The sequence below is a fragment of the Cavia porcellus genome, unplaced genomic scaffold (genome assembly GCF_034190915.1).
Source record: "Cavia porcellus strain 051 isolate PalLab524CR breed Dunkin Hartley unplaced genomic scaffold, mCavPor4.1 scaffold_33, whole genome shotgun sequence".
In the NCBI taxonomy this organism is placed as follows: domain Eukaryota; kingdom Metazoa; phylum Chordata; class Mammalia; order Rodentia; family Caviidae; genus Cavia; species Cavia porcellus.
The window spans coordinates 446,902-467,454 of record NW_026947516.1 but is presented as its reverse complement, the minus strand read 5'-3'; the positions used below and the strand labels follow the sequence as shown (position 1 = coordinate 467,454).

The 20,553-nt window shown below is 38.0% G+C and overlaps 2 protein-coding genes across 5 annotated transcripts in view; both read right to left on the bottom strand.

Annotated features, from left to right (window-relative positions):
* LOC101787477 (oocyte zinc finger protein XlCOF6-like) overlaps positions 1 to 20,553 on the bottom strand; it is a 502,509-nt gene that overhangs the window by 373,514 nt on the left and 108,442 nt on the right. The gene's annotated exons all lie outside the window — the stretch shown is intronic.
* The window catches only part of LOC106025945 (zinc finger protein 14-like), a 431,103-nt gene that overhangs the window by 394,457 nt on the left and 16,093 nt on the right, over positions 1 to 20,553 (bottom strand). For 2 of the 4 annotated variants that reach the window (XM_013146417.3, XM_013146418.3), the window contains exons 2-4: positions 8,274 to 8,400; positions 8,019 to 8,079; positions 1,496 to 6,381 (exon numbers count right to left, since the gene is read on the bottom strand). The exons of the other annotated variants lie outside the window; for them this stretch is intronic. In XM_013146417.3, the coding sequence (XP_013001871.1) occupies positions 4,959 to 6,381; positions 8,019 to 8,079; positions 8,274 to 8,400 (1,611 nt within the window). In that variant the 3' untranslated portion in view covers positions 1,496 to 4,958. Of the gene's footprint in view, positions 1 to 1,495; positions 6,382 to 8,018; positions 8,080 to 8,273; positions 8,401 to 20,553 lie in introns of those variants that run through there. 4 annotated transcript variants of the gene reach the window in all.

Sequence of the window (20,553 nt, the reverse complement as noted above, 5' to 3'; positions counted from 1 at the left end):
TGTTGTGTTAAACAGTACCATACTGAGTACTGTATTCAACAGTATCTTAAACAACACTGATAATCAACAACATTGTCTTCCAGATGTGAGGAACTTTTTCAGTATCTCTACTGATTTTAGTATGATGTTAATAGTAGGAATGTCATTAATGACTTTTAACAAATTGACAATCGTCCTTCTATTGAGAAGAAGCCAGGTTGCCAATCTCATAGATGAGGTTATAGAAAAGGATAAATAAAACACAAAATGCAGCAAGATATGAGGTTCTATTTCTAGGTCAGAACTTTCTGGGAAGACAAAGATTTCTCTGGATTACTGATATTTATAGTTTTCATTAAACTTGGGGATGCTGCAGGAAAATGGACAGAGTAGTTGAAGCATGAAGTGCAAAATGAGAGATGCCAGCCCTCTCATGTGTGTTTGCCCCCATTCATGGTTTTTGAGAGAGGAGAATCAACAAGCTAAGCCCTAAGAGAGGAAAAAAATTGCTCTAAAGGATACAACTGTGTGTTTAGGTGTGTTAAGATAGATGACCATATTACTAAGTCTTTGTTAGATAACTGAACACAACTGTTTGCAGTCTCACTGTTTGAATGTCCACTTTGTATACTTTAATCCTGTAATTTGAACAACTATTTCTAAGATGACAATATGTAATCTATTAACTAGTGATTTTTTTACTGTTTTTTTTGAAATTCTGTATTACTTGTACCCTTATACAGTTTTGTGTTTTTTTCCTTTAAAAAAAGAAAAGCTAACCCTGCTGTGAGTTGGTGCTGTGCATGGGCTGACTGGGTGAGAGCCAGAAGCCAGCCCTCTCCTTAGTCAGCACCATTTGTGGACTGTAGGGGAGAACAAGAAGTCAACGCGATGCTAAGACCACTTATGATTTGGCACCATGTGCAGAATGATTGGGGGAGAGCCAGATGCCAGCTCCTTACGGCATGCAGGCAGGAAGACAAAGAGGCTATGTCACCCAGCCCATAAGTGACTAGCTGACCTGGAGAAACACAGGCTGTGATGATAACTAATAAGGGAAAATACAATTTAATGTTTGTAGTATTTAGTGTTTCACTGACTTTATAGGCTAGAGCTGGTAGTCTAAAGATCTATTAACAGGATAACAATACGCAGTGTAGAATAAATAGGGGACCTCCTGAAGGTGGCAGCCATAATTCTCTATTGTTTTGAAATCCTGTATTATTCTCACTGTTTTGCTTGGTTGGATTTTTATTGTTTTATATTGTCTGATTTTATCATACCTAATGGCATGGGCAGCTATTTCAAAGATAACAAGATATATTATGATACCCATTTTGGATTTAGCAATATGTTGAGAGTATTGCATTCATTGTTTTGCTTTTATTGCTTGTATTCTGTTCTGTTTTGTTTGACTTTACTATATCTGAGGGTATGACAGCTGTTTTGAAGACAAGATGCATTAACCATTGTTGATTTTTTATTATCCTGTTTTGAAATCATTTCTCATTTACAGTTGTATTGATAGGCTTTTATTTTCCTTGGTTTTATTCTAAATTCACTTAGAACTTCTCATATTTTGACACATGTTCCACAGATTTGCACAGGTTGTTTCCCTCTGGCTCCCCATTTGACTTAAATCACGCAATTCATCTGTGCTTGAGTGGTAGAATATCAGACATAAACTGCTGTTACCACTAATATTTTCTTGATTGTAAGCTGGTGGGAAATAAATATGCTCAGGATAAAATGACCTCTGTTTGCAGTTTTGCTTTGGTTGCACTTACAGTATGCATTATGTAGTGTTCTGATGATGATAAGAATTAGAAATGAGCTGAAGTAAAATTATCCACACGTGCAAGTATGTAATTGTAAACTATGTATTCCACAATGTAGTAGCTCATGACACATATGAGGCATTCAATATTTCATTATACAATAGATATAAAATTTTTTCCTGGAAGGGTGGTAAGTGCCTAACCCCACATTTGGGAACTTTAGGATTGCCATGAGCTTAAGACTACATGGTAAGACTATTACAAAAAAGGAAAAAGGAGTAAATAAGACAAAATGTGGCTTGTCTAATTAACATAAGTTAAGGTGAGGTATAAATGTTGATCTAGCATTATTGGAAGGAAACCCTATGGTAAATGGAGACCCTACTGAATTAAAAGAGAAAACAATGCAGGGTATTTTACAAGGCACTGCAGTACCTGAAAGTAAGGAGGCAAAGTAAGTCAAGCATGCCAGATGGTCTCACCCTGACAGCTTGAACAAGTCTTATGTGGCATCAGTGACATCATTTCCTTCAATCATCATACGTTGGTATTACTGATGACAAAACTACCATATATTTATCTCTAAATTTGATAAAACAATATAAATTAATCACAAAATTACTCAATTTCTATTTTAATAACTGATTTGAGCTTTCCAGGTTAAAAAAATTTATTTCTGAAGTAAAATGTATTTTCAGCTTCAAAAAAGTACTGTTTATTAAAGAACAGAAACTATCCTAAAACAAACACCAATACGGTAAAAAATTCCTGAGGATTTTCTTGCAGACAAATCATATCATCATTAAGGAATGTAGAAAGGCTACTTACTATAATATATTGTATCTTCGTTGAGAAAATATATGGTCCTGCTGGTCTCTGGAGTAAGGGACTCCAAAAAATACAGATATCTTTTGGATGGTGTATTAAATAATCAACTCCAACATAAATCATGCCAAAATGAGCCAAAAAAGTAAAATTTAATGATAAAAATCAACTCATTGTAGACACATGATATTAACGTCTCTGATGCAGAGAAAAAATGGACAAATTTAAGCACTGCCTATGATTTGTAATCATTCTGGGATATGTATTGATATCGTCTTACAATATTAAAAACATATTTGCTAATTTACAAGTTGTTTGAAACAGATGCACTCTTAAGACACATGTACAGAAGTTATTAGTGTTAAAATTATACACTATGATATCCATTTAAAAATTCATGCTAGAATAAAGCACAGTACGCAGCAAGAGTTTAAATACAAGCTAGTGGGATAATGACAACAGTTAAGTAAAATTCAGTTTTAGAGTCATGGTACAGCACAACTACAAAAGTAAGAGAACACAAAGCAAACACCCCCCACCAAATAATGAACCTAGTGCTGTGTACAGAAATACAAGTCACTTAACCTAAAGCTCTATCAATGCCAAATAAATAAGACAACTATCATCCACTTTAAGAAAACAATACTAATCTCCTGTGCTGCTGCTTACCAAGGAGGCACAAAAATGTATGTTTTTAAAAGTGAAGCTCTAATTACTTAATCCAGAAATCTACATTAACACTGAGTTAACAGGGCTGGGGATTTAGCTGAATGGCATAAGCATCTGGCAAGTGAGAGTCTGAGTTTGCTCCCTGGTACCAAAAACGATGTTTCCAGTATCTGTACTTTAAGGTATCTCCTCCTCATATGTATTTTCTGGAGAAATAACTGATATTTTAATATAACTCATCTTTAGGTTTAAACTACACAAAGTGATCAAAGGATTAGGAAAATTATAGCTGAGACCTTTGGATATTCACCATAGATACAACACTCACTCTGAGATGCAGTGTAACTGATAACTTCTGTACATCAGTTATATTAATGTTTTGTCACAGTGCTGTTACACATGCCACACGAATTAAGCCACAATGACTACAGGTGTTCCCACATGATGGATATTCTTATGAACTTCTCTACCATGTGGTGCAAGGTTTAATAGAAATTCATATAATAATGAAGATTTCTCATATTCTGTATTTCTATTAACTTTCCTAAATTTGTAGGTTTTGTGATTTATTGGTATCAATAAAGTCTCACAATCCTTACCCAGGGTTTGTCTTTGGTAGTTCTTTCATGTATTGCAAGTCTACTGGAAAAATGGGAGGATATAAATAATTTCTTTTCATTCGCTTTCATGTGAGGTGAGGAAAAAAGTCCTACATGGCTCATACATGATCTGAGTCTCTTCAATATGAATTTTCTCATGTATTTAATGGTACAAGTTGGGCTGAAACTTCGGTCTCATCAGTATAAATCACTTTATATGTACGGATTTTATTCTCCCTTTTGAATGTGCATGATGTTTACAGAAGAGGCTTTTGCTTGTTTGCAGTCTTTCTCCCAAGTGAGACTTGTTATGTTTTTAACAATACTTGTGTACTGACTGCATTCACACATTGCTTATACACATAGCATTTGAAGCGTGTGGGTCTGTTCATGTCTTGGACAAGTACAGCATGCTGAAAGCTTTTCCACATTACACTGGATTTCTTCACAGTGTAAGCTTCTTTATGGATTTTTGAATGGTATGTAGAACTGCAAATTTCCACCCTAACCCTAAACACTGTTTACTTACTATTCCTCCCCAGTGTGAGTTGTCTTATGTGCTACACAATGACTTTATGTGCTGGAAGGTTTTCTATATTGTTTACATATACAGGATTTCTCTGCAGTGAGTCTTTTCATGTACTCGGCAGTAATGTATTTTGTTAGCTTTCCCACATTGCTTACATTGTGGGAGTCCATTAATGTAATTTAGAATACCTTCTTGTCCTAAAAGCTTTCGCACATTGCTTAGTGTTTCTCTGCAGTGTGAATCCTTTCATATACGCAAACATAGCTATTACACACTGCTAATGTACATATGGGTACCTTCACAAATTTTTCAGTCTTTGTGGTGAAAGCTCTCCCATATTACTTACATACTTAGGGTTTCTCCTTGGTGTGAATTCTTTGATGTTTCACAATAACCATGTGTGCTGAAAGCTTTACCAAATTGCTTACATACACAGGCTTTCTCTGCAGTGCCTTTTCATGATTTGACAATAACTTGAGTTAGATTTCCCACATTGCTAGCAAACATAGTTTAAATCCTTGGTGTGATTTTCATGTATATCCCAATAGGTCCATGCGCTGAAAGGTTTTTCAACATTACTTACACACACGGGATTTCTCTACAGTGATTTCTTTCATGTTTTCGCCTATTATCTTTTGTGCTGAATGCTTTCCCACAGTGCTCACATATAAAGGATTTCCCTGCAGTGTGAGTCTGTTCATGATTTTGCCATCTATGTTTTCTGCTGAAAGCTTTCCCACAATGCTTACATATATAGTGTTTCTCACTTGTGTGAATCCTTTCATGAACTCGACAACACTGTTTTGTCCTAAAAGCTTTCCCACACTGCTGGCATATACACAGTCTCTCTGTAGTGTGAGTCATTTCATGTATTCTCATATAACTGTACATGGCAAAAGATTTTCCACATTGCTTACATACAAAGGGTTTCTCACCGGTATGAATCATTTCATGTATTTTACAATCAGTGTTTCTGGTAAAAGCTTTTCCACATTGCTTACATACAAAGGGTTTCTCACCAATGTGAGTTCTTTCATGTGCTCGAATGTGACTGCATGTCATGAAACCTTTCCCACATTGCTTGCATACATAGGGTCTCTCCCCAGTGTGACTTCTTTCATGTAGTTGACAATAAGCACGTGTGCTGAAAGCTTTTCCACATTGCTTACATACATAGGGTTTTTCCCCAGTATGAGTCCTTTCATGTTTTTGGCAAGTGTCTTTTCTGCTGAAAGTTTTCCCACAGTGCATACATACATTGGGTTTCTCTGCAGTGTGAATCCTTTCATGATTCTGCCAACTATCTTTTCTGCTGAAAGCTTTTCCACAGTACCTACATACATTGGGTTTCTCTGCAGTGTGAATCCTTTTATGTTTCCGCCAACTATCTTTTCTTTTGAAAGCTTTCCCACATTGGTTGCATGCATAAGGTTTCTCGCCAGTGTGACTTCTTTCAACACTACCCAATAAATTAATACAGAATTTTCCATGGAGTTTACCTACGTGGTTTTTTTCTTCAGAGTGATCATTTTTATGTGTCTGAATATTGTGATGAGAATCAAAATCTTCTCCAGGTGGCACACATATACACATATTCCCCTCACTATGACTTCTTTCTCCAATTTGTGTAATGAATGATTTGGCATCTGATTTCTCTTCAATGATACTTTTGTCTGTGCAACCAGTTCTATGGGGTTTCTCCCCAGGGCTTGTGTTTCCATATTTTAGAAAAGACTTGATTTTTGTGGAGGTTTTCCCATGTTTATTATAGGTAGAGAGCTTCTCTTGAAATCCTTGTTGTTCATATGTTTGGAGAGCAGTGTTAGCCATGATGGACCAATCTGCTGATGAATCATAAGCCAGGGACTCTCTAGAGGAAATGCCTTCCCCAGGTTTTACACCACCAAGTGTCATGTGCACATCTGTAGCTGGAGTCTGCAAAATCATTTCTCCATGTTCATAACATAATTTATATTGACAGGATTGCTCTACCTCTTCACTTCTGTAAAATGGGAGAGTAACAAATCAATGCATCACATTTAATAGTGTATTTTTAGTAATGATTCACTATAAGGAGATCTGCTTTGATGTCCTCTAAGAATATTTAAACACTCACTGACTATACACGCTGCATGACAGCTTGGACAGAGCTTTTAGCCAAACTGTAGGATATATTTGGAACCTGTTTGCAATGCACAACACTTTCATATTGAGGATTTAGAATACATCTTTATGGAACATGTTGTATATATTGATTATCTTTGATAACTTTTCCTCCATGACTCCATCCTCTCCCCTTCACTGAGCCTTTTCACCTACTCCATAGTGCCTGCCTCTCTCTTTTCCACCATCTGTCCCCCATTTGCTCCTTAATTCATGTGGTGGGATTCTCATGCAAACCATGATTTGTGATATTGAAATTTCCATGTCTAATTGATTTAATCTACGATTATGGGCTCCTGAGCCAAACATGTTTTGGAAAATATCATCACCACATTGTTTTGTGGAAGATACTATGCCATTATGTGTGCACACTATTGGTTTTTCATGCTGGAAATTGAACTAGGGTTTTAACACTGAGATACATCCATGTGCTTTTATACTTTTATTCTGAAACAGAGTCTCATCAATCATTAAATTGCCTGGCTGGGTATGCATGTGTGATCTTTTTATTTAGTGTTTAAGAGTTTAGTATTCTAAGGATGCCACTTTGTGCACAGGCAATACCATATTTCCTTAGTCAACTCTTCTGTGAATGGGCAATTAGGTTTATTCCAGTGTACACTGCTACAAGTTACATTTAAGTACCACTGTAATATGAGTATTTAACATTGTGACAATATAGGTAGCAAAGCTATAGCTGGATAAAACAGAATGTGCCATTTTCTCTTTTGGTGGAATCTCTATAAACATTTGCCTACATGTTATACCACAATAACATGGGGATGTACCTTCTGATATTGTGTAGTATGAACAGACTGTGGATTCTGGAGAAATGCTTGAAAACATGATCAAAAGCGTGGCATTCGCTGCATTTTCTATACATCCACAAATCAGCAAATTTTCACACACTAAATGTGTATATCATATTGAACTACATAAAGTATCACTAATAATTTGGTTCATATGAAACAGGATATTTAAAAACATATGCATATATAATTAGAAGTTAGCTCTACGTGTATGTACAACATTTGATCTATATACTCAGCTCCTTAATGCCTGGAGTTTTGTCAATATATTTATAATTTTGAAAATGTAACGTAATTCATTTGTTCCGCTTTGGTTTTTTGAGACAGGATTTCACTCTATAATACCAGCTGGTTTTGAACTTACAATGTAGCCCAGGCTGAACTGGAGTTCTGTTTCTTTCTATAGGGAGTAGAAGAGGGTACTAGCAGCCTTGATGTTTTACATTAGCTCAAAGATCTCCCTTTTAACATCATATCCATACCACCTACATTTCTTATGTTTGAATATTTCAAATAATCAATTGTCAGGTAAGAGATACTCAACATGTTTATAATATTGGAGAAATTTTGTGAGATTAAAAAAATTTGAACATAGTCTTCCTTTTTTAATATTCTGGTTTTAATATTTTGACACTTGAGGCACATTCTTCTCATAAATGCAAATTACCTGGAAATTTTTCTGCAGTTTTTATTCTCATCTTCAATGTGCTGGTCATCTGAGTTTCTTCCTAAAGTGTACACAAATATAATGATGACTTACTACATATGTGAAAAACAGTAGATTCCAATTAGATTCATTAAAATGTAACCATGCCTGGAACATGCATCACAACATTTCCATCTCCCCATGAATGAAACTGCACTGGTGAGCATCATCCAATGTTCTCTGAGTGCATAAATGATAAAGTAATATTTTCCTTACCTAGGGCAGCCAGGTTCCTAAAAGTTTCCAACATCACATCTCCATAGAGCTTCTTTTGGGATGGATCCAGCAAAATCCACTCGTCCCTGGTGAAGATAAGAGCCACGTCCTCCAAGGTCAATGTCTCCTACATCATTAGAAACATTTCCAGGAAGAGTGAGATTCACACCATGAAACATTTCAATTCTAGTCACAGAAAGTTGACAGAAGTCTGAATTTTCCAAATGTTTCCTTTGCATCTTACACATCAAACACTCCCCATTCTTATGTGCTCATCACACAGGGCCTCTGAGGCTACACCGCATTTCAGGGCTAAAGCAGCAGCACAATGGGAACAGTGCTCCCCCTGCTGGATAAACCCAGTGTTACCTGTAGAAAGTCACTAAAGCATCAGTCAGGAGGAGGCTACAAATCAGAATTTAAGTGAGAAATGTATCTAGAAAACAATGTGATGGAGCACTCTGAGAGAATCAAAGAAAGTATCTTTTTTTCCTCCACTTATTACTCACAAAATTGATCCTATCTTCTTCTCAGTCTACTTAGCCAGTATTTTGAAACTTCAACCTGTTTTCATAGACAAATCCTGAGAACACTAAACTAAATTTATGCATGATACTTTGGAAAACCAAACCAAACCAAACCAAACCAAACAAAAACAAAAACAGTTTGTATTTGAGGATGTCTAAGAACAGTGAAGTTGCATTAAGGCAGCAATATCATTAATGTTATAGTTTAGTGACCTGAAAGGTGGCACAAGGCTGAGAAAAGGGGAGATGGAAAAATTGAAATATATATGAAATGTACCAATCACCAAGGTTTTTACAAATTTAATGGACATTAATAATGAAAGAAAAACTGAAAAAGAAAATCTTTTCAGCACCAAATACAGCTGCAAATGTGTATTTGGTACTTTAAGATACAGAGTTTCAAACTCCACTCTGAAGGACCCTGCTCTATTGGCAGAGAAAATAATGAAGAGTGTACAGATAAGGAAGAGTCTGCAATGGGCTCACATGGAAACAGAGTATCTCTTAGTTACTTTTTCTCAATGCTGAGACAATGGAGCCAATGCTTAGTTAATTTCAGCCCAGCTTGGCTGGCTCCCAGGCAGGATGGCTTGGCAGATCGGCCCAGTGCACAGGAAGCTTGGTGATGCGTGTTATTGGGAAGAAGCGAGTCATCAAGACAGGAGTGTATGTCTACACCCTTTGAGGCCACAGCCAGAGACCCACCTCTTCCCACCAGGGGTCACCTCTGACATCACACCCAGCTATAAACCCACGACAGGACCAAAGCAGTGTCACACACATGACTGAGGCGCCCCCACAAAAGCACCACCTATGTCTAAATGATGCCTATGGAGAATATCCACATGGAAATCATATGTATATCTTAGGAAAAGCCCCAAGCTTTTAGTCACAAGAGCCAACACACATAATGTAACACAGTATGAAAAGGTACACATAGTGAGCTGACTCCATAGCCATGAAGAAGGATTGGTGTAGTGAAAGTGAAGAATATGTCATCAGCTGTGTCACATATGTGACAGCAGTGAAGGCACAGCATGTAGGTAAACTCTGATTGTCACACATAACCAAATATTAGAGACAGGGAAAGAAGACAACAAATTCATGGCTGTGTGTGGCGGGCGCTCGCTGCAGGCAGCACCCGCACTAGCAGATTCCCCAGCACTGTGAGCAGGGGCAGCAGCAGGTGCAGCCCAAGGAGCCCAGCAGGAGCTGCCACAGGGAAGCTAAGAAGCCAAAGAGGACGCACTGAAGCAGGTGCCATCGTCCTGAACAAGTCTATTGTGCCGGCTGGAATCCAAACCAGAAGGTGACACAATGAACCTTGGGGCTGTGGCACAGCTCAAAGGGCAACTTAGCTGTGTGCTACTGAATGATGAATTAGCTCTTAGTCTTTTTCATCATCTACTTAAAAATAAAGGTCTTAACATTCACCACAGTGATAGGCTGTGTTCAGGACTTCAGCCTGAATTTGGCAACTAGTTGGGTTCATCAACACTGCCTCCAGAAAGTGGCACGCAGCTGGAGTTATGGTGGGCAGGGAAGGAGGGTCAGGCTGCGAACAGCTTACCGTACACATCTTAGAACAAACCTGGGCTCCAGCTGACTTGCTGCATACAATGCTTTCCCCTCAGTCTGTCTTTCCTTTATATCTTAAGAGTGTACTGACTGATTTACAGTTATATCTGTATTAGTTATTCTCTTCAGACACCAAACTTCTTCTTTTTTTTTTTTTTTTATTTAAGAGGAAAAAGAGAAAAACACAAAACAAACCAAAGCGGTGTAAGGGTACACGTAATACAGAACTACAAAAAAAAACAAAACAAAACAAAAAAAATAACAGTAAGAAATCACCTGTTAGTAGATTACATATTATCATCTTGAAAATAGTTGCTCAAATCACAGTATCAAAGAATACAAGGTGGACATTCAAACAGGGAGACTGCAAACAGCTGTGTTCAATGATCCAAAAACATTAATATAGTCAGCTATTTAACACCCCTAAACATACTTGCTGTTATATCCATTAGAGCTCTTTTTTTTCCCCTCTCTTTTTTACAACAAAATTTACACATTTTGGATTTTATTACTCCTTAGTTCTTATTACTTTTTTGGGGGGGAGAGAATACAGTCAAATATGGCAAAACAAAGCTGTCAGTCAAAACCAAGGATAGACATAGCACATGATGTAGAACAGAGTACAAGGTTATCAACAATGGTTATCAACGTTGTCCCTTGTTTCCTTAAAAAGAACTGTCTATCTCATTAGATATTATAAAGTTGGACAAAACAGTAGAGAACAAGACCAATCAAACTTAGGCATTGTAAACATTACAGGACTTCCAAAGAAGACAATAGTCAAACCAGAATGGGTATCTTAGTGAATCTTATTGCCTTCAAAGTAGTTGCCTATGTCTTCAAACTTGATACTATCATATAGAATGGAACAGAGTCTAATCGGTCAAAACAAGATCGTGGGAGTACTACAGGACTTCAAAACAAGTTAATAGGAAATCAAAAAGAGTTACTATTTATATATCCTAATTTTTTAAATTTTTTCTTTAATTAAGACACATAAGAAATGACTAAATAACTTTTTAAAAACAATAAGGGGGAGATTAAGATAAAACAGGACAAAGCAATATAACAATAGAGGTCAAAGCATGACTGTTTCAGCAACCTAGTACTTCACCACCATATAACCCGACTTAATAGTAGTTACCATAGTGTCTGTCTTTTTCCTTGAAATGTTTGGATAAAACTTCATATACTCTAGCTTCAAATATTTTCATATCAAGAAGCCCAGAATAAAGCCTTTCTTTTTTTTTTTGTCTTTTTCCTTTTTTATCGGTACCAGGGATCGAACTCACGACTGCCTGCTTGCAAGGCAGGTGCTTATGCCGCTGAGCTAAATCCCCAGCCCCAAAGCCTTTCTAATTAATGAGTGAAAACTTTATAAGGCTTCAAGGCCACCTAATGGGGAATCATGATTACCACTTATTTTTATATATTTTAATCATTACTTACATTAGGGAAACTATTCGGTATTCACACATGCGAGATTGATTTATTTCACTTATGAGTATGGTCTCAAGCTGCGCCCATTTATTGATAAATATCTCAATGTGATCCTTCTTTATAGCTGAATAATACTCCATTGTATAGAAATACCACAACTTTTTTATCCATTCCTCAGTTGATGGACACTTGGGTTGTTTCCAAGATCTGGCGATTACAAATTGTGCTGCTATAAACATAGGTGCACATATATCACTGTGGTATGATGCTTTCAGTTCTTCTGGGAATATGCCTAGAAGTGGAATAGCTGGAATAAATGGGATTTCCAGTCCCAACTTTTTGAGAAATCTCCAGACAGATCTCCACAAAGGCTGTACCAGTCTACACTCCCACCAGCAGTGCAGGAGAGTTCCTTTTTCCCCACAGCCTCTCCAGCATTTGTCAGACACCAAACTTCTTAATGTATAGGAAATATATGAAGATGGGGTCCTACACACTTGCAAACGTGTTTTCTAAAATATCTACCAATTCCCTCCACATAAGAAGCTCACTTACAGTTTCCAAGTGGTTTCTGGAGGTAATTAACTTAATTAATTGCTTAAGATGAAATTTTGCTAAATATGCAATATATATGCTAATCCCTCCAGTCAACTGTATGTATAGCATATTTTAGTAAGATCACAATAAAAGATATACTCAGTTACAGATGATTTCACATGTATATAATCCAAGAAAATAAGTGCATAAAGCACTGTAGTACATTTTAGCAGATTTATTCAATATTTAATTCAAACCTGGAAAGGATTCACTGTTGTGAGCCTTCCACAGTGCCAGGTTAGGGCATGGCTATCACAAGAACTAAGAATATCTGGGCCAAGCCACTTGAAGCTTCTTCAGCCCAAAGAACACCTAGTCCCAAGACATTCCAAACAGTGGTTTGTTAGGATAGGAGGGTATCACGTGACACCATTGCTAAAATGCATAAATAAATTCCCTGCACCAAGGGGCAGTTCCTTTCCTCCCATCTGGAGAGCAAGGGCTCCACCTGACCCCAGCTTTATTATTTATTTTGTATCCTTTCACAGTCCTTCACCCAGAAACCCCAAGGGCTGTGTGAGTGGTGGCATGTGGTGTCTGAACATGGACAGGGTAAGAGATTGTGAGGGAGGGGACACTTCTCATTTGCACACAACTAGGGGAGAAGTGCATTGATACAGGTCAGTATTCATCACTGGAGTGCACTGATACTGGCTTCACCATGGGTGAAGGTTGGAGCATTGACACAGACCTTTATTCTCTAGGGCATTCTTATCAATTAGCTTGAGAGAAACCTCTTTGGGGTCGGGGGATAAAGAGATGTATTGATTTCATTACTGGTATAATTATAGAACAAATGTATATGTAATTTCATTTCAGTATTTACATTTTTTATGGATTTTGATTAGGAAATAACGACTATAACATTCTTGAGACAGCCACAAGGAAACTGGCATAGAGCAGTATTTTAAAATCAAATCCTAAGCAGGGAAAAGATAGTGAAGGAAAGAAACAATAATAAAGTTTAAGCTTTATGTTCCTTGCTAATTAAATAAGGAAGGAGAGATGGGGAGTAACTCTTCCCCACAAGAGCAGAGCTTCGCTATGATTCTATTTTGCCACACCTGATATTTTTAACTGAGTCCCAAACAGCTACCTCCAACATTTCAGACACTTTGCTGCACCATAGATTATAAATTTGCTTCTAAGGGAGTACAGCCATTTTCTTCATCTCCCTTGCAATTGGCACTAAAAGAAACAGGTGGGTTGAGGAATACATAGAGGATTTTCAGCGTATCTACCATTACTAACTTTGAATCCCCCAGAGTTGGAGACAAATTGTACTCACTCATGTCATCAGGTCACAGCCTAAAGGAATTTTCATTCACATCGCTTTGCTGCTGCGTCTGTGGGAGCAACACAGCCACTAACTGTCCCTTCAACAAGACCTTCAGCTATCTGACCAACATGTAGGTGAGGATATCATTGGGCCACTTGATGTAAATTGAAAACTGATGTGGATGGTCCGCCTGTTCCAGAAAAGCTTCCAGCAGGCCCTGTAACAGCCCTGCCAAGGAGTAGGGGTGCTACGGCCTGCACAGCTCCCCGGAGACGGCATGGCCCTGCTTAGCATGGCAGGCTCCGAGGAGGTAGGGGTGATGTGGTCCTGATGTGCAGCTGGCTGACTGTTGTCTAGAGAACACTCTCACAAAAGGTAGTTTCAAATAACCAATACGGCAACAATTAACCTGCAAAACTTCTAAAAATTCAGTATCTCGCTTTTACAAGCTGATCTCAACCCAAAGCATGAACAAGAGCTCAGAGTGCCTAAATACAAAATGTAGCTTTTTGATTTGTATCTTACCACGAAATTCCTTATTATCCTCATTGAAAAAGTTTTAAATGTGCTCAGTTTAAATTTCAAAAGAGTGACTTTACCTCCTAATATATTTCATCTGGCAGTATATAACATATAAAATTTTAAAACTTTAATAAAAATAGAAGTACCCTAGCAGAAAGATAATGCAATCAAAGAAAGCCTAAACAGAGTCCTTTGGAAAGACCTCCATACTGGACAACGAAAGCACCTAGTCCAGTGCTAATCTGGGATCGAGGGCGTGCTGCTGTTTATCCAGGAAATGCTGAAGGGCCTCTCTGGGTGCCACAGCACGCTTTCCAGCTGCACCAGGGACCCAAACCCAGGGAAGGAGTTGACTCCACCACTCAAGGAGCTGATGCTCAGTCGTATGACAGCGATGCCTCAGTGGGAGACCACACCACACCTGATAGAAAAGGATGAAGCCACAACCGACCCTAACTGACCAGGATGCCCAGGGGATGGTAATCAGAAAGAAAACCAGTATTTTAAATAGGTGATGAGAGAATATAGAGGAAACCAAATTAAAAGTTACATGAAAAGAGGGGGACACAAAAGTTGCTAGTGTTTTTAAGACTGACTGCAAAATACATGTTAATGTAGGTAAGATTTTTGTCTTTTCCGAATTCTTTTTATAAGAGATCTCCACTAGGGACCTACAACAAAGCTGAGTAGTTTATTTATAGTTATAAGTTACAAAATTGTAACAATTATTATAATTCACTTTGGTTAAAAAATATACTTGAACACACTCTGATTTTGTAAGATGTTTGTGCATTATATAACCTGTTCCCGTAAACTGTTTAGAAATTCTCCCCATGTGTGAATCTCTACATGTATATCTATCCTTTCCGTATTATACGGAAAAACAGATCAAAACAAGACAACAAAACAAATTCCTAGAAAAAGATGAAATGAAAGACATACAAAACCACAATATTTATCTCTTTAAATTAAAAAAAAAAAGATAAAAAAGATGTTTGTCTGCCTGTATCTGTGGTGTGTTTGTTCATTCTGTGAAGTGGTTGTTGGGAGTCAAGCGAGCTAGTGACCATTCACATTGTGGGGTCAAAAGCAGAAGAGCCCACAGAGTGCCCAAGTGGCATGGAGCGTCTGAGAAATGCCCTGAGGGCACAGGGTGCTGGAAGTGAGCAGGTGTTCCAGCCCTGAGAACACAGGTATAAGAAATGAGCTAGTTCAGCAAAGGGACAGGTCACATGCATATAAACAGCCCTGCCAGGAACTCAGAGTTCTTGCAGACCCTGACGGGCCATACGCTTGTTTCTATACCAATCCGCACAGATAGTCCGTGTTTGTGCTCCTGTCCATTGTGTGAACAGCAGCTCTTTTTATTTAAGCTTATAATTTTTCAGTTTTCTTTCATTTGCATTTTGAGTCATTTATTCAAGGTTTATTTGAGTTATACATTTAGCAAGCCTGCTTCCACTTGGGCTGCAGGCTAGTCAAAACAGTGCCAAGTTTGGTTATGTAAATGTCATATATACTGTTGCTTACTATTGACTTGAGAGTCTCTCATTGTTAAAAAAAAGTGTTAAATGTTATGATTGGGTTTTTCAAAAGTCACCCAAAATTATTAAGATAATTAAATAAAAAATCCCTTAAGGAAGGCAGAGACTATTGGACAAGACTTTGATTGATGAGTAAGAAAGGAGCTGCATGGTAACATTTGACCAGTTCTTGTGCATTGATCAAAGGCCCCAACAATCTCCATAGCCCTATGGGAGACACCTCACCTAATGTTATAAAATGTATTATTGCAATATTTTTTCATTGGTCATTGTCAAATAGGTTTTAAAATGTCCATAAAAGGTTTTCATATGGCATGACACGTGATTGTTATTCATCTCATAGTGCACTGATTACTCATGCTTACTGATAAAAGTGTAAAACACGGATTATTCATGGCAACAGAATTTTGTTTCAGATTCAGATGTCTGCCTTTAACAAACATTTGAGATGTACAGCTCACTAAATATAAATAGTAGGTAAAAGCTTTTATGTATTACATAGGGATGTTTGACTAAAAGCAGATATTTGATGTCAAAATGGAAATTCAGGTGTGTTACAAAATATGATTGTTATGCTACAAATCATATGACTTGGATTTCTAATTTTCTGTGTAAAATATGCAACTGTTTGTTAACTTCTATAGGTATCCAAATGTTAAAACATCCACGGTTAATAGGAAATAATTGTTCCATTTAATGTTCTAAGGTTAATAATTTAATAATGTTAATAAGGTTAAATAAGTTAATAACGTTAAGCTTACTACCTCTACTACATTATACCGTTTCAATCTTGCCTTCTGCATGTTTAACAACTAAGGTTAAGAGATCAAAATCAGAGAGAGAGATGGGCTAAGAAGATAGCCAATATTTTGGCCTTCGCATGCTGAGATCAACGAGGGCCCAGGACTGGTCAAGTAAAGAGAACCTTTACTGTGTCACCTGATACTCTGTTAGTCCCTACTATACTGATCAAGAAGATTATGAGACCATGAGGAAAGTAATCATCAATGTGTAATGTGCTTAAGGAGAGTCACCTGGAGAAAAAAGGTCTCGCAAGCTTTCTTAGAAAGCAACTTGGTCAAGCCATGACTGATCCAGATGGCTGGTGCTGACAGAAGAGCTACAAGCTGCCATGCGTGGTTCCCAGTAATTCCTGAGAAGACTCAACTGAACTTGGTAGATAGCAAGAGACTAATTAAATTTAATACAGGTCTCAGCTTAACTTAGTCTTGTATACCCTGCAGCAAAGTATAATTTCAAGAGGTATAAAAAATGCCACAGTAAATGTTAGATACAAAAAGAAATGCAAATCACTAACAGTTTCTCACAATTGCTGGATACACCAGTAACTGTCTACTGCTATGAATTACTACACTGTACAGGGTTTTAATTGTGGAATACAGGAACTTAAAATCCTTGGAACACATTTAAAATAAAAAGCATTCAAAAATGAAAAGATCTTTACATGTTGTTCAAGCACAGCTCCTCCAGCTTCAACTGACCACCCACTCTGTCCTTCAATAAAACAAAACAAAACAAAAAGGATATGTTGGGAGCCGATGAGGCTGGAAATTGAGCGAATGTGCAGGGTTGGAGAATGGCCATCCCAAGAGCAAAGAATGCCTGGGGAAAGCCATGTGAAGAAGCTCCTTCAGCCCAGAGAACACCTAGCCCCAAGACAATTCAAACAGTGGCTTGTGAGGACAACAGGGTGTCATGGGACATTCAGTGCCCAAAGTGTATAAATAAATGCCTTGCAGGGAGGGTGCAGCTCCTTTCCTCCTATCGGGAGAGTAAGGGCTCCACCTGACCCCAACTTTGTCTCTTTATTTTCTCATTCCCTCACACTCCTTTACCCAAGAAACCGCAAGGGATACATGGGTTGAGGCAATTTACAACTAAAGGGAAATATAGACACAGTATTTCTATGCAGGCAGATCTTCAATATAGGACACAGCATTATGTACCCATATACAAGGTGGCAATATGGAACTGTTTGTCTTGTTGGCAGGTAGCTAATTGGTAACATGGGTGCCTAAGCGGTGTCAGGTTTTAGGGTCATCCACAGTCACACACACACACACACACACACACACACACACACACACAGAACTACATCATAGGAAGGTGGTGTTTCTCTGATTAAAGATAATGTCTCACTGTAAGAAATCTCTCTTAAAAATCACAAAAATGAACAAAAAGCTTCATCTGAATATTTGTATCTTGGCATAAATGTATTTTCTAAAACTCAATTTATATTCATTGTTTCTTAAAGGTCTCCAAACAACAAAAACTTAAATGAATCTTCATACCTTGAGAAAACACATAGAACATAGACTACCCATTACTCCCTAAAAGAAGGCCCTGTGTAGATGCTGTGTAAAATTCAGAAAGAAGGTTCTTCACTGTCTCCAGTACTCAGTCACATGACAACAAAATTAACATGTACTGATATAAGGCAATAAATGAAATTAGTGACATGAGCACTTGTGAAAGAGACGATCACTACCCACTAATGATAAATGAGTCACAGTGACATAGTTTAAGAACATAGCAGCAGAACCAATGCACCAAACACAAGACCAAGTGGCAAAAATCATAGAATTTCTGATGGTCTTGACATTGACTAAAAGTAGGCCCATTTACTAAAAATGTTTCTCATCAAAAAATTCTACCTAAAGAAATAGCTCTGAATCATTGATATATGGACCTCAATGCACAAAAAACACAAAGAACCTTGCTGATAATATATCATGTTTAGGCATATATATATTTACTAAAAAACTTCCTTTTGTTGAGAAAGGGTTGGCAAAAACCCGACCCGACAATATGTAGTTTCAGATGCAGCAGGAAAACATCAACATGCAACTGGCTTCACATGAAGCTTCCATGGGCCCTACAGCAGTCTACAGCAGCTGTGGATCTGGGGCCCTGCAGGTTAAGACAGCACCACTGTTGAGAGATTTGTCCGCAGTGCTTTCTCCTTCAATGTGTGAGTCACAGCAGACTTTGTTCTATGAAAGAGAAAGGTCAGTATCACCCTCTTCCTTTTACTTCAAGCAAAGGTTTGGATTACTTCAGTATCTTCCCAGGCTGCAGGCTAACGCTCACTGCTTTTACTGCTTCCATCCCAGGTCTGGAGATCCATCTGCACACAGGACAAACCCTCCGGCAGCTACTTTATCCTTCTTTCTTTTCATTTTGCATTAATTCACATGCTTCAATTTTATGTTCAACTTAAGATTGTGACTATCTGACATTCAGGCAAAAGATGCTTATTGTCTGATTTTAAAATGAATATTGTTGTATTCAGGGCTTCCAAGGGAATGTGTTTAATACAGGAAAAAATTTATATAATCATTTTATCATTTTCACCCAAAATGTGAAATGCAAAATGGGAGAGATTTCCACACAACTGAGAACCAAAGAATCCAGCTGGGGGCTGATTCCATGGCAATGCGTGGCAAGTAACCAGCTGGGGGCTGATTCCACGGCAATGCGTGGCAAGTAACCAGCTGGGGGCTGATTCCACGGCAATGCGTGGCAAGTAACCAGCTGGGGGCTGATTCCACGGCAATGCGTGGCAAGAATCCAGCTGGGGGCTGATTCCATGGCAATGCGTGGCAAGTAACCAGCTGGGGGCCTAGAGCTCCTGACAATGTCTCACTCAGGTCTGCATCACAAATCTGCAATGGGAAGGCCCACGGGTCTGTGCGGAAACTAGGAAATCTGCACCAGTGGGATGAAGGGTTTGGGCCAGCAGACTGAGAAATCTCCACCAGAGCCAGGAGATGAAAGGTCCCCAAGGATGGTGCATAGGCCCATTCCATTAACTTCAATCAAGGTAACAGTGTGAAAGAACCTTCTAATTAAATGACAGACATTTGTACAGTTCAGAAAGTTATGATACATTTAAAGTTGTAGATACACAAATGGAAAAATCCATTTTAAAAAACTGCTACACAACTAATTGAAAATATATACAAGAATTCAAGGATTTCTTTCAAACTGTCCATCAAATATTCTCTAGCTGGAACCTATTACAACATCTAGGACAGGAAAACAAGTAAACGGTTTACGGTGTTTAACTTAAGCATGCACTGAGGACTTGGCACGTACACGTGATGTAAAATCCCCACCAGAGCACAATATGGTGACCACGTCTGTAATCACACCACTGTCATGGGCTGAAGCAGGAAGGTCACAAGGAATTCACAGGTGAGAGCCTCACCTTGTACAGCACAGCAGTGTTCACCCTCACAACTTACTGATGTTGCCAGGAGTACTCTGAAGAGTTCTAGAAATCAGTGCAGCTAGCTGGAAAAACTGGCTCTCCATTTGCCGAAAACTAAAGCTAGACCCATGTCTATCACCATGTACTAAATTAAAATCTAAATGGGTCAAAGATCTGAATATTAAATCAGAAACACTAAATCTATTGGAAGACAAATTAGGTAGAAACCTTGGAGAAATAGGAGTAGGTAAAGAATTCATGAACAGGACTCAAACCGCACGGGAAATACTTCCCAGAATCAATACCTGGGACCACTTCTTATTAAAAAGTTTCTGCATGTCAAAAGAAATCTCCAGCATAGTGAAAAGAAAACCCACAAACTGGGAAAAGATTTTAGTGAACTCTCTCTTAGACAAGGGCCTCTTGTCTAAAACATATAAAGAATTAAAGAAACTCAGACCTCCAAAATTCAAAGATCCAATCCAAAAATGGGCATCTGAGATGAATACACAATTTTCAGATGAAGAATACAAACGGCAAATAAATACATGAAAAAATG